At 38.3% G+C, this 15210-nt stretch overlaps 1 protein-coding gene across 1 annotated transcript; it reads left to right on the forward strand.

Annotated features, from left to right (window-relative positions):
- Positions 1 to 155: 155 nt before the first annotated feature.
- Positions 156 to 11587, forward strand: LOC117824585 (phospholipase B1, membrane-associated-like). The gene is made up of 16 exons (XM_034700117.1): positions 156 to 213; positions 529 to 593; positions 3126 to 3216; positions 3333 to 3391; positions 3607 to 3674; positions 3791 to 3834; positions 3987 to 4107; positions 4819 to 4870; positions 4999 to 5079; positions 5183 to 5248; positions 5340 to 5431; positions 7189 to 7270; positions 7491 to 7592; positions 7819 to 7914; positions 9850 to 9921; positions 10648 to 11587. Exons 1-16 carry the CDS (start codon positions 156 to 158, stop codon positions 10771 to 10773), a joined length of 1275 nt encoding a protein of 424 aa, XP_034556008.1. The 3' UTR covers positions 10774 to 11587.
- Positions 11588 to 15210: the final 3623 nt, after the last annotated feature.

Raw genomic sequence — 15210 nt, forward strand, 5'->3', positions numbered from 1 at the left:
TGTTGCTGACCTTCAGATTAGCTCCCATTGGGCCTGCAGGATGTCACTCAGCTTTGAGAGGTTGAGCGACAGACAAAGCGACAGCGCTGTAAAGCTGAGCATCACATTGTGTGGGTCTGTAGGGGGGACCCATTGACTGGCCCGTACGCACTACTATGGAGTGGCTTTGGATCGCTGTGGCAACTTGTATGCTCGCATCCCCCTCTGTCAAAGGTAAGTGCTAGAACAAGCAGGAGGGCACATGTGAGCCTGTGTGCCTGGATTATTGTTACAACAGCCTCTAAAACTAGGCCCTCTTTTTTAACACAGATTGTTTGTAGGGCCTATACGCTGATATACTGGTAATGAAGGAGTTGTTATGAGAGTTAACACAACTGGGATCAAAGTAAATGCATATTGCTTTTTTAAATGACTACAGAGCCTGTTTTTTTAGCTGTAAATGACAAGGAAATCTACCTTTTTTTTAATGCAGCATTCAAGACATGGCTTATGGTGCCATTTACTTTGAAAATACTCTTTCCCTTTAAGGCAACGACTGGTGGTGGGAGTATGAAGAGGGGATACGACACTACAGCCAGGAGGCCCTCAATAAGGTACTGCCTACATCTGCTCTATCACTGAACAGAAAAATGTTGTTGATGGTGGTAGAAAAATAGTTCGTTTTAGCCTTTAACAGGCTGGATAACTTGAAATTGACTATAACTAAAGGGCCTTCATTGATAGCTTGCTTAGAAAGATATACGAAGATTTCATTTGCTAAAACAGATGACTCACTTATGAATTTAAAAAAATGTTTCAAAGAACATATTTTTCTATTACTAGCTTTAGGTATTATCAATCAATGGAAATTGGGTGGCTTTTACTAAGTCAAAATGACTGCTAATTAGCTGTATCTTAAAAATGTAACTTTATTAATTGAAAATTTATAAAAACGGAGATCTGTTTTTGCAAATGAACTCTTGATACACATACGGACATTATTTTTTATGTTGCTTTGAACGGATCCCTTTTGTTCATTTTTAATGAATTGGCAGGCTGGTGCAGTTCATTAATTAGATTATTGTGAAAAAGTGTTTTTGTCAATTTAATTTCAAAAGGTGAACTGATTTTGGCATATAGCTCATGATATCCACAAATTATTACAATATATTCTAAGATAGAAAATATATATTTAAAATACAGAAATTCAAACTCCTAAGAAGTTTATTATTTGCACTCAGTGCTTGGTTGGGGCTTCTTTACCTCAAATTACTGCATCAATGTTACGTGACATAAAGGCAGTGTTGGACAAAGTACACAGCTTCATTACTTAAGTCAAAGTATAGATACTCCAGGTCAAATATTACTCCAATACAAGTGAAAGTTGCTCTGTCAAATTATTACTTGAGTTAAAGTACTGAAGTACTTGCTTTGAAAAATACTTAAGTATTCAAAGTGCTTCTTAAAATATCTCAGAATGTTGTATTTTCACAAAGCACAAGTGCAGTCAAAAATACCTAGGAGTACATACTGTTACATCATGTTTATCTAGAAACCATTACTTGAAATCTCTAAAAACTATACCATAGAATAAAAACAGAAACTAAGTTACTCCAAGCACAGACAACTTAGTTTGAAATGTTCATCTAGACTGAAACAAATGTTATGTAGCTCAACACACTTTCTCAGGTTGGACAGTGAATGTTTGTATGTTTGGGCAGAGTGGGAAACAGGGAGAACATTTTAAACGATACGTATCATTCTTCATTTCAAAAACCTCTAACACGGACTGAAGATATGACCATGGTTGCTCATGAGAAGGAAATTCATGAGCTGACTTCAAAGCAAAAGTAGTGAGTAACTACAGCACCGATAGAAATGTAGTGGAGTAAAAAGTACAATAATTGTCTTCTAAATGTAGTGGAGTAAATGTAATAAGTATCCCCAAAAATAATACTCAAGTAAAGTACAGATACTCAAAAAAGGTACTTAAGTACAGTACTCAAGTAAATTTACTTTGTTACTGTCCACCACTGCATAAAGGTGATCAGCCTGTGGCACTACTTGCGTGTTATCAATGCCCAGGTTGCTTTGATTGTGATCTTATGCTCGTCTGTATTTTTAGGTCAGGTGTCTTTCATCCTACTCTTGATAAATACCACACAGCTTCTCTCAAGGAGATAGAAACAAAGTTTTCATGTGCTCAGGGAGGTAATGTGGTAAACTCTTGGTAGAAGCCAGGTGCTCTTGAAGGAATAAGCAAAAAAACTAGTAGGGGAAGAAAAGGGGGAAGCCACGGGGGCGGTCTTCAGGCACACAAGCTTGGGTCAAGGAATAGGTTTCAGAGCCTTTAATTCTTATGGGGCATAACGTATTCAAAGTAGTAAACAGAAAAAGAAAACACCAACCGGTTTCAACCCTCAGAGTCTTCATCGGGTTGTGGTGAGATTCTCAGATTCTCTTTGTGGAGGCTGGGTCAGGTGAGTTGGCTGGCAAAGTAACATCATGGTCAGCAAACCATTTGGTAGGAGTTTTTGGGAGGTGCTAAGTCATAAAGCTTGTCAGCCTATATGAAGTGCATGCAGTGCTCTAAATTCTCCCGAGTGACAGCAGTGTTGACTTGAGACCTGATCAAACACAGTGGACCAATACCAGCAGATTACATGGCGCCCCAAATCATCACAGACTGTGAGACTTCAAACACCTTGTATTCTGTGCCTCTCCACTCTTCTTTAGACCTTGATTTCCCAACGACATCAAATTGTACTTTCATCTGAAAAGAGGACTTTGGACCACGGATATTTCCATGAATACATTTTGATACAGCTCTCTTTGAACAGCCAGCTTTTTCATTTATTTATTTATTTTAGCAGCAGACGCAAGTCACTGTCCAGGCAGCACGAACTGTAGCAGCAGCATGCATTATTACTATGTTCTCAACAAGTATATCTGTATCAGATCAAAGACAAACATGAAATACAAAAGGTGTAAAAGAGGAAGAGGCAGAAATAAAAACCAAGATAGAAAAGTGTTTTATTAAGTCTGTGTCTCCAACAAACAATTCTTTATATGTTTAACTTGTTTCTATAAAGAATTGTTTGAAAAGTGAAAACCTTACACCGAGATCTCTCTTCTTTCTCTATCAGGAGTTTCCAGAGAAAACTCGACCAGTGAGCTTCAGACATCCTTCGTTTCATTGCCCCGACATGAGTCCTTCTCCCTCTGTCCCCTCTTCAGGTCTATCTAAATCAAATCAACCCTCTGCATTTACAAATCTGGTTATCTTAAGAGCTTAAACCTTGTATGCATCCTATTTCTCTCATCCTTAACTTTCTTTCACCCCTTTGCTCTAGTTGAGTATGTGAAGGCTGCAGATATCAAAGTCATCGCAGCCTTGGGGGATTCTCTGACGGTAGGAGATGTTTTTTGTTTCTATTCCCGCTTTGTCTTGTTTTAAAAAGCAAAAGCATGACTTCTGAAATGTCGGTAATCCATCTGAAACTATATGAAAGACATTGCTGCAGTGATAAAACAAATGTAATGTAAAATATAAATCAGACAATTGAGATTTCCTCATTTTCATGGAGTCCTGAACATACCTTCTTCCCACGTTTGTTCCTTTTTCAGACAGCCATAGGTGCCAACGCCACTAATGTGCTCGGGATTCCTATTGAGTTTCGTCATGTGTCATGGAGGTGACAGAACTCTTATGTTAGATCTGTACTTAATCACTTTCATATGAATTAATAAATGATAAACTTAATCAGTTTTGGTGCTAATAACATCTTGTCTAAATTTCCTCATTTTGCAGCATTGGAGGCTACGGCTCATTTCAAGAAGCCATTACTTTGGCAAGTAAGATGTTTAAATTAATGATGATAAATCAGCTATCCTTTCTAATTATATATATTTTTTTCAATACAATTTATGGTAACATCTTTACATAACTACAGAAATAACCCATTACGTCATCCTCACACATTTCTTTTACCAATGGTGCCTTTTAGACATCATCAAGCTGTTCAATCCCAACTTGCTTGGTGCCGCTCCTGGAAAGACGGTCCACGGGATGCAGGCTCCTGTCACGGAAACCGGCTTCAACCTGGCTGTGACTGGTCACAACACATTGTAAAGACTCCTCAGTGTGATAGAATATGAGCTGTGTCCCAATTCAGGGGATGCATCCTTCAAAAGGGGGCGTTTGAATACCAGTTGTGTCACAGCAGCGCTTCGAATGCTGTTCCATTTTGAAGGCTCCACAAACGTGTCCTACTTTAACAGGGCCGCAGAGGATGCATCGGGTGTATCCTTCACAGCCCGGCATGTCCTCTGATTCTTTGCACACCAGTACAAACGAGAAAACTGTCAAGCTGTCGAGCATTTCACTGTATATCATGGTTTAAACTCAGGGAAACAGAGAGTGATACATATGTTGAAAAAGACGGACGCCCTGAAACTTGAAATTACCTTTACAAGGAGTGTGATAGTGGTAAAGTTAAGTGACGAAAGCAATCTCAACAAGTTAACCAGATGGTTTCTTGTGACCAGGTGACGGGGACAGCACTAGTTGACGCAAGTGTAGCTGGACCAGCTGGTGACGCAAACAGAAAATCCTCTGTAGACCAAACCGTCTCATCTCAGTTCAGCCTGAGTGGTCTACGCAGGCTGTGAATTTGCAGGATCCTACCCCTTGATTGGGACACAGCAATGGGCTGTTCATATTTTTGCTCTGTATCGGACCTCAGGCTCTTCTGAGAAATCATGTTTTCATATACGCCTCCCCTTTGGCCCTATGTATGTGTATCTCTGAAAAAAGTCAATATTTTTCTGTCTTTCTAGCAACCTTCCTGGCCAGACGAGACATTTGATTGACACACTGAGAAGTTATGAGGTACAATTGTGTCATAACTGAGTTTATCGAGCTGTTTTTGAACCTGAACAAAAGCAAGTGTTGCCCTTGGATCTTTTTTTTATAGATCAGATTCAGACTCTGTCTCCCTCCTTTGTCCCTTTCTTTAGGGTGTAAACTTTGAAGAGGACTGGAAGCTTTTGACCATTCTCATGGGCATGAACGATATCTGTGATTACTGCAAAGATAAGGTCGGTCGTTCCTTTTGAAATGGCTACAGTTCAATCAAAAAACAGCTTTTCACAGAGTGAAAAATATTTCATTAATATCTGCAGAGTCTGCTTGTCTCTATAGTCTCTATTCTCAGTGGATAACTTCATTCACTATATGACAGTGTCCTTGGAAATGCTTATGAATGAGGTAAAGTGAAAGAAAAGAAGACATGTTTGTATTAGTGAGCATATGGTGTATAATGCTGGAAATCACTAGTCTCCGTCATGCTGTGCTGCAGGTTCCTCGTATGATCGTGAATGTTGTTCAGATTCTGCCCATGCAGACTCTGAGGGAGGTGCAGAAACCTACCCCTGGGTGTCTACTCCAAAGGTGGGCCACTTTAAAGTAACTTAAATCTCTTGTGAGGAGTTTTTAACTTATTATGAAACAGACTGAAATTAAAAGCGAGTCCTCTACAATCTAAAAAAAAGGAAACTCGACCATCAGCGACAGGATGAGTATTTCTGTACTGTTGATGCTTGTAACCACAGCCACAGGGTTAGATATCAGATGAGACAAAGCACAAACAGCCTTGATGACATTTTCCTCTGCAAAAGTTCAAAATGAGTGAAACAGTTGACTGTTAAAAGTAAACAGGATGAGATATTTTGTCAGAAAACATTTATTACACATGTACAGAACAAGATTAGCAAAGAGATATCATTCTAGTTTGTCCACAGGGGGCGACATAATCTACAATTCTACAATTTCATTTAGCAGACACTTTTGTCATAAGCGACGTACAACACAAGCAAGGATTTAGACTGGAGGGAAAAACCTTAGTAAGTGCGACAAAGTGCTTTAAGTTGATTCAGGTTCTGCTATCTAGTGCCAGAAGAAGTGCCAGGTTTTTTAATTTTTTTTAAGATAATGTAGCCACAGCTTATCACAACAAATAATTCAAGAAATAATTGATAAGAATTAGATAGTGCTTTCCTACATACTCAAAGATACATTGTGTGCAAAACAGATAAAGGTATAAGATACAGAAGGACAGAGAAATGGAGGGAGTTAAGGAAAAGTTTGTTTGTACTTACCAAACATGTTCACACTTGAGGCACTGTCTTAGCTCAGTCAGAGTAGGTGCCCTGTGTACAGAAGCAAAATCTGTACGTGGTTGCAGGCTTTTGCTCTCTGCCCTTTGATGCATTTCTCCCTTCCCTACACGCCTTGTCTCTCTTCAGCGATCAATAAAGCCAAAAGCTAAACACTAAAATAAAAAAAATGTAATACTAGGATGACTCTATGACAAGAGGAAGATTCTGGAAGCTCATTGTGGCTCAGTATGCAACTTATGCAACTGTTTTTTTAAGTACAACCACTCTCACTGAGTGTACTTTATCATGAGCATACAATCAAAACATGCTGAAATCGTGCAGGTGCATCAAACTAGTCAAAAAGAACGAACAATAGCAAGAGGAGGAGGATGTGTTTTGAATTGTTGGTTCTGGGTGCAGTCGTGACCAGAGAGTTTTTTGTCTGTGATGGAAGATGTGTAGAGTTTCTGCTGTCCTGGTGTCAAATGGGAGCCTGTTCCTCCATGCATCAGTTAGCACAGTGATCAGTCTGAATTTTGATGAGCTTGTTTAGCATTCACTTTGGGAGAGTAGAATGTAGCAGTAGTAGAGTTAGTTGATGGGCTGGAGTGTAAGGTTCAAGTGTCCTGATCAGATGAAGGATGTAGCAATGTAGCTTAGAACCAGTGACTTGAATCCGATTCTACCAGGGAAATGACAAGTTGGTCCAGAATCATCTGTATTTAGTTGTTGTAAAGCAATAACAGCAAATCACAGGGCTGCTTGACCCGATGTTAGGAGAACAAAAGAGGACCCAGAATAGAACCATGAGGGACTCCAGACATAATGCCACAAGGCTTAGACGTAAAAGGATTGCGGTCTCAGTCATATGCAGTCAAATAGAGGCATGAAATATTGGAAAGAAATGAAGGAAAAGAGATAGGGTCTTGGTTCATAACACCTGAGGGTTAAAGCGTTGGTTTCTCTAGGAGAGATTTTCTGACTACCTTAAAAGCTACAATCTAAAAAAGGGTAACCTCCCTCTTTCTTTGTTTTTTTACTTTCATTCAGGTCTTTCTGCTCATGCTTGATTGAGCCAGTTGCCAGGTCTCCTGAACTGCGGGAACTGGTAGAAGTCAATCTTGAATTCCAGGTACAGTTTTACTTGTTAGTTTATTGGACATGCATGTTGTCAATAATGTCACCAATATTTCAACCCTTTATTTCACATTCTAAGATATCGTGAGATTCTTTATGAAAATGCAACTGATGCAAGTATCCAAAATAATTAATTGACTTCATATTCTCTTTAATTGACATCTGGTTCCAGAAAAACAGCAATTGTATTGATTTTGTTTTCTATCCATTCACAGAAAAGGCTTGAGGGGCTGCTGAACAGTGATCGCTTCTTCAGAGACGACTTTGCAGTCATTCTTCAGCCCTTTCTGAAACACGCTGACCCTCCCCGTCTTCCGGTAATCTATTGTCATTCCAAAAGGCCAAAACAATAACGACGTGGCAGGAGATGAGTCGGTGTGAAACAACACACAGTCATGATTGAATCATTAAATTCTTGAGTGTGACAGATGCAGCCTTTGGCTTTGTTAACACGAGGCTGAAAATGAGAGAGAAGTCACATTACAGAAACAACACGCTCCGTCAGTAACTCTACACCTGTGTTTATCTTGTCTCTCTGAGCAGAGTGGGAAGATCGATATGACCTTCTTCACTCACGACTGCTTCCACTTCACCATAAAGGGGCACGAAGAGCTGGCCAAGGGGCTGTGGAACAACATGGTGAGTAATACACTCAAACTGAAGTGCACAAGAGGTCAAAGGTCAACAATCACAGCATTGTCTCTAAGAAGGAGTAATTAAGTACAGAAATGTCATGTTGCCTCCTCTCTGGTGACCTGGTATAGCCTGCTTCCCCACTGCTTTATATGGTATATATATGGTTTTTATATCTTATCATGTTATGTCTTTATTTTATCATTACCATATTATTTTACTATAAATAAACTAATATTGCATTGTACATACTAATCATTATTATAGTATATATATACTGTACTTATATATATTTGTTTATGTTTACTTATGATCATGAGATTATTTTGCTGTATTTAACGTTTAATATTGCAATATTAACTAATTTTGTTACATCAAAATTGCATGTAATTATTTTTAATTTAATGATTTATATACTGTATATATTTAAATTATTCTCTTTATTATATTTTGATATCTCTCTTAATAAGATATTACTTATTGGGGGTAATTCGGAAGGAGGCATCATGGAGATTGAACCCAGGACCTCATACATTCAAAGCATGCACTCTACCACTGAGCTACATTCCCGTGTAATACTACATTGACCATATCAATTTGTAAATTTTCTTTTTCTTTTCCCCAAAAATGCTCAACTCTTAACAATCACACCAGTTTGTCCAGTATCACAAAACATATAGATATCACTACCTACCTCTGATACAAAAATATGCCCTCGAATCAATCACCATTAACTTTGAAATAAACACGAGGAGGAAAAGTTATCAGTGAAGAAACCAGCCCCCTTACATCCTAATCCCAATATTAATGCTCTACAGTTTTGTAACCTAACTCATGGCCCCTACAGTCCTCCACAACCCAAATATGAAGATAGATGGGGAAATACGGGCAGTGAGAGCCAGTACATCACCGGGGTTATCAATTGAGCACCTCCCTTCATTGGCATCAAATGAGGCCCACTACACTTTGGAGAGGGTCAACAGTTGTCCTAGACCAACCCGCTCCACGATAGCTCTAACTGTCGATCAAACCCAAACTCGAAAGGGGGAAAGAAAAGAGAAAAAACAGAGTGGGGAGTCTGTAGAGTGATGTTAGAAAGAGGACAGGGTGGGCTGCACAGGGTTAGAAACCTGTTTGGGCTAAAACCAAGCTGCAACCTCCGGTCTAAAAATATGAGTCCAATGCTGAAGTGTTAAAAGCTGCAGTTCATCGAGGATCCGCTTGAGGCTGGCTCCGGAAGTACCGGAAGTCACATACACATGAATGGGAAAAAGCTGATCTTTACAGCAGAAATAAACATGTTTACAGCCTGGTACAAAAGACAAGTGTAGTCTGGATAGCTCATTTATCGATGTGCTCTCACTGTTAGGGGGGTGAATTTTTTCCTAACGCTGCAATTTCGAAGATATTGAGATTATGAGTCTTCCAATGAGAGGCACAGCTGCCTGCAGGAACACTGCAGCTGTTGGCTCAGAGGCCTCTTTACGTCACACTGGCTTGACAGAAGCAATATGGCTGCCGCCGCCGATTGGTCTCAAAACAGCTCTTCAGAAACAGATGGGTGACGTCACGGATACTACGTCCATATTTTATACAGTCTATGGCTAAAACTCAGCCTGGTTTTGCTGTATACAAATATAACAGTATTTATATGTAACTGCAATTTGTTATTATTCAAATGGAGGCCCAATGTTAAGTTTTTGTTGTTCGATTCAAATAACTATACACACTATATCACGCTATATGTCCAGTTAAACAAAAGAAACAATCAAATCAGTTCTCCCTAAAAGGTTAAAAATAGTTACAACTTTAAAAAGGGAAATCTGGATATTTGAAGTTCTTTTTTTGAACACAGGTGCTGTAACTACAAAACTTTATTTGCAGAAATATTATAACAAGTGAAGCTACAGAGTGATCAAGTGTGTTTCCCCCCCCCCACAGTTTCAGCCTGAAGGAGGAAAGATGATTGTAAGCAGTTTCTCTGACCCCATCAGTCTCATCTGTCCTTCTATGGTAGGTCAGTGTTTTCACTGCACTAAAGCAGCACAAGTAAACTTCTTTGTTTAAGCTTCAAAACTTGCTTATGATTTAAACCATTATGCAGTTGTTAAAGTCCCGCATTAGATTATACAACCATTTTTGTATGCCCATAAAATATCTTAATCTTTTATTCTTAAACAGAGACTATTTTTTAATCCTTTAGTTTCTCAACAACATTAATTTTCGACTCAGCTTTCCTATTATTCAGAATACATCAACTCAGACTTTTCAGAGCAGTCCCAGTTTCAGTCCCCATGAAACTGATTTACCATCAAAAAATAATTTGAGAAAGACTGAAAGGAAAATAATGAAATAAATATGAGTAAATCAATTATTGATTGTAGCCTAATTCAGATCTCACAAGTTGATTTGTTTAAAGTTATATTTTTGGGTCTTTTTGCCTTTATGATAGGACAGCTGAAGAGAGACAGGAAATGTGGGGAGTAGGAGTGGAGTGGGAGAAGACCTGTAGTACATGGCAGCGGTTGAGAGTCGAGCCTGCAACCTCTGCGATGAGGACTATAGCCTCTGTATGTGGGGCAATTAGACCGCTAGGCCACCAGCGCCCCACAAGTTGATTTGTATGCAGTTAATAAATGCATAAAGAAAAATATGTAAATTTTGCAAAACCACGAGACGTAATCCTCTGCATGCTTTGAGACTGATACAACACCCCATCATCTCTGTTTCTGTCTGTAGGAACACCCGTACATCTTCACCAGACCGATGGCAGCCAACTCTGGCCGGTCTCACCTTCGGTCACAGGCCGCCGTCTTCCTCCTGCTCTTGCTCCATGTGGTTTTGGCATGTCTTGGACTTGTGTAGCTTTCACTTTGCTGGACTTCTTACAAAAATGTCACGGCTCCATTTGATAAAATGAGGGGATACGGTGGACCACAAGCAAAGGAGAATTTAAAAGCCAGGGAGTTACTGCAGTTGTGGGAACTGAAACCTGACTTGTAATATAATCATTGATCCTACAACTCCCATACTTTGTTTTTAGAAGAGGCTGGAGGCGGGACTAGGGATGACTAAAAGTCTTTGTTAGTGAGAATTATAATTTTTTTTTAACATGAAACAGTTTCTGCTTTTTGTAGAACATTTTCTGTTTTTGCTTTAAAATTTCTATTTATTATTCCTGTATAGCGCAATAACCAAGCTGCTCTGCTGGGGCGAGTCCAGGCTTTATAACTGGGTGGCCCAGCTGGGGTACTGGCTTTTACAAGGGTGACATGAGTTGTGTTTGTGCGCTTATACACAGATAATTTGCTTCTTTTTATTTAAAGCATTTTTGTCTCCACCGATCATATTTACTGTAACTTCCAGCATTAAAATTTTATACAGACATTGTATTTCTTTATATATTTTAATTTTTTTTAAAAGTAACTCAATAAGTGATAATATTTTAATCTTCAAGGCCTTATTCTTTTGGGATACAAAAAACTTTTTGTCCAAAGTCTAAATTTACAAGCAAAAACCCACACACATCCTCAATATGCAGGAGTTTGCTTGTAATTATGACAGACTGCTTCCTCTCCCTCACACCTGTCTTATGAAAGTGGTGTGTTACGCATTTTTTTATAATGTAAAGTACCGACAAGAGAACATGTGCTACTTTTAAATCTGAAGGAAACTACAAGTAGGCTGCTGAAATGTGGTCTAAATCAGTTGTTCTCAAAGTGGGGTCCTGGGACCCCTGGGGGTCCGCGAACCATAGCGTGGGGGTCCGTGAAATAATTAAAATAAATTTCTGATAAATTATAAAATGTTGCTGTGTCATTAAAAACAGCATATATACCATTGTTAGGATACCATTTAGTGCCTCAAAGGGATATGTGAGTCTTGCTACTGTTAATTTTCTGAAAGCTTTTAAGATCAATTACTTGAAAAGTATAAATGCTGTTATGTTGAGTCCACAAGGAATTAAATGACCCTCTGTTTTAAAGTATACAAGTGGTATTTACATGATTCAAATTGAAGTGTTATCTGTTTATCACTAGAACAGGTCTGAAGTATTTAGATACTGTAAGGGGTCCCTGGCCCCAAAAAGTTTGAGAACCCCTGGTCTAAATAACATTAGTCCTGTCTGTAACAAAGCAAACAGCCATGGGAAGGCTTATGCAACCCCTGGTTATCCCTCTGGCCTGCTGCTCTGACCACACACCACACACTTCTTCCACAACTGTTATTAAAATCAATACATTTAAGATGTTTTAGGGAAAACTGTACAGGTTTGAACACACTTCTCAATATTAACCTCATTATTTTATATGAATAAAGTGTATCAATAAGAAAACCTTTGAGCTGTTCTTACATACATGCAATATTAAAATGATTACACTTTTCCCTAAGTGGGGTCCATATCTGCCAGTTTTTCAAATTGATTCCCCCAGTGGTGGATCAGTTTCTCTGTACCTCATAATCTCCTGACTGTCGGTTTTTTAAGTAAAATAAAAAAGTGTTTTGAAGTTTTTTTTAAAGCTGGTTATGAGAAAGGTATGACATTTCAGAGAGAATAAATTACAAATCACGTCTACTACATTAAAATTATTTTACCTGAGAGATTGACAGAGGTTAAATTCTTATTTCCATTTTCATGTGCAGTCACGCAGAGGGGCCCCACTTTCAAAGAGAGAGCCCTGATCCACTCATTGACATGATTTAAAGATGAAAAAGTGTTTTTCATCTTTATTTCCCACTGTGACTTTTCAAACCAGACATTGCAGACACACATCTGCTCTTTAGATCTCCAGGCTGCTGATGGCCCACTTTCACTCTGCTGTCCTTCAATAACTTCATTATCATGCACCGAGCACTAGAAGAGGAAAAGTAAGCCACCACAGGCGAACACAACAGCAAATATTACACATGATACTTGATGCTTAGCAGAGGAGTCATTGTTGTTTAACTGCACACAAATGATTCACATTGAACAAAAGTAGTCATGGTATATGATTACACAGTAAAGCTGATGTTTTATTCATGTGCTTCTCGGTAAAGAGCAAACAGCTCAGTTTGAATGTTCTCTGTTTAATGAGGATAACACACGAGCAGGTGCAAGCTGTATTTAGAGCAGCTCAGGTTACTTGAACAGAAATGTTCATTTAGCACTTGAATGGTGATACAAACCATACACTACGCACTTGGCATGGCTGGGTTGAGTTGTAAAGAGAAGAATAGGATGGTTCTCTGAAACTTGTTTTAAGGCAAACATGACGTACGTATAATGCGTGCAGAACCTAATGTACAATGACTGAATGGAAGAGGTTAATGTTAATATGTTGGCAGAACATTTTGAATAAATGTATATTCTCAGAAACTTGAGAATATACATATATTTTTCATTCTTATCACCCATATTTACTTCAATTAACTTCACACTTAAAGAGTATACTTCCTGTGTCCTCATTTTCTTCCGTTTCTCTTGAATGTTGCAGTGAAATGAATTTTAATCAGTCCCTTTAATCAAGCCCTTGGCTTTCATTAAAAACACATTATTGATTCAAAGAAAAGCTTCTTCTGGTTTAAACAAAGCTGTCGCTGGTTTATGCAGGACAAATATGGATGTGACGCAAATTGGTCTTTATTGTCTCTCTAAAAGCATAATGAGATCGGCAGGATCTCAGTGGAGAGTGGCCTGGGAAATTTGAAACAGCAAATAGTCCATCCCATCCCCAGGAAACATCTCTGTCTTTTATGTGAATGTATCAGTAACAAAAGAGAAAATATACCTCATAGAAGCATGTCCATCTCGGCCCCAGCACTTAGGAGGTAAAAGAAAGCAAACAACTCTACCCTGTTTCCTGAGGCTCTTACCTTTATGTAATGCTGATATTAAACATAATGTCAGTTATGCTTTGTGTATTTTGTTCATTTAAAGGTAGGCTTTATAAAATGCTGACCTTAAGTCAGTCTGTACATTCATTTATATTCCACAGACAAAACTTCATCCCACCTGAGAATCCATTCAGACAGAAAAGGGTATTTATGTTATGTATGTTGTAAGTTTATTTGTGTATGCGGTCATTTAGTGCAAAGGCTAAACAAAAAGAAATTCCATAGAAAGCAGGCGTCACAATGAGGTTATTAACACAACTCACAGTTTATATCCTACCTTCCTTACTTTATACAATAATATGTGTCATTATGATCAAATTGACCCTTTTTAAAGACTATTTTAGGTAATATATGCCTTCCAAACCAGCTAATGCACCATAAAAATCTGGGCAGCATGTAACAGAAGATGTGTTGTGTTAATTTATCAACATCACTTCATACAAACAAAACAAACAAACAAACAAACAAAAATTGTAAAATAAAATAAACAAAAATCTGTCATGTAAAACTATTGTATTTATGTTTAGGGCTTTCCAATGTACATTTAAAAAAAAGTTTTAACATGAATTTGAATGAAAAACGAGTGAGTTATCCTCATTGAACCATGATCTGTGAGAATTTAAGAACACCAATGGACTAAATCTTTATTTCAATGGTTTGTAATGGAGCTAAAAATTTGATTAAAAAAAATGTGTATTGGGATTCTTTGGGGTTCTGACACTTTTGGATAATTGAATATGCCCCGGGTCAAATTGACCCAGGAACATCATTGCTGTTCCTGAGAAACAAACATAACAGGAGGGTTTAGCTTCAGTAAGGAACATTTGGTTGGTCTTGATTTTGGCGCCCCCTCTGGACAAAAGGCTAAAACTTATCTCTTTGCAGATTTTGTCATGAACAGAACACCTTTAAGTTAAGATTTCTCTTGCTGCTTTCTTTACACTGTCAAATGTGTCTCTACATTTGCTGCGGGTAATGTTTCAGCATTGTGCTTTTCAATTGTGCTGTTTCGGTTCATGTGACACCCTTCCAAATGAGGAAAAAAGATCTAGAAGTGGCAATTTTTTGAAATCAGTATTAATTTCAGCTTGTTTCTCAACCAGATAAAAACTCCTCACAGGAGCTTTTAGCTTTGAGCTTAATGCTAATCAGCTAACAGGCTCACAGCATCAATGCTAACTTGCTGGTTTTAAGAAGATATAGCACAATTTTTCAAAACACAAAGTTAACACAAGCAAGTTAACAACTTGTAAGCCATGAATGAAAATTAGTACTGTTAATTAGTGTTTCACATTGACTATAAAATAGAAGTGAACTTATCACCAGCTTTACATTTCGGACAAGTCTCCTCTTGTTTTGGAGCCAAAGCTGAGACTAAACGGGTGGCACTTTGGTAAAGTTGGAGTTAAAGCTCCTGTTAAGAAC

This window comes from Notolabrus celidotus, chromosome 13 (genome assembly GCF_009762535.1).
Source record: "Notolabrus celidotus isolate fNotCel1 chromosome 13, fNotCel1.pri, whole genome shotgun sequence".
NCBI lineage: Eukaryota > Metazoa > Chordata > Actinopteri > Labriformes > Labridae > Notolabrus > Notolabrus celidotus.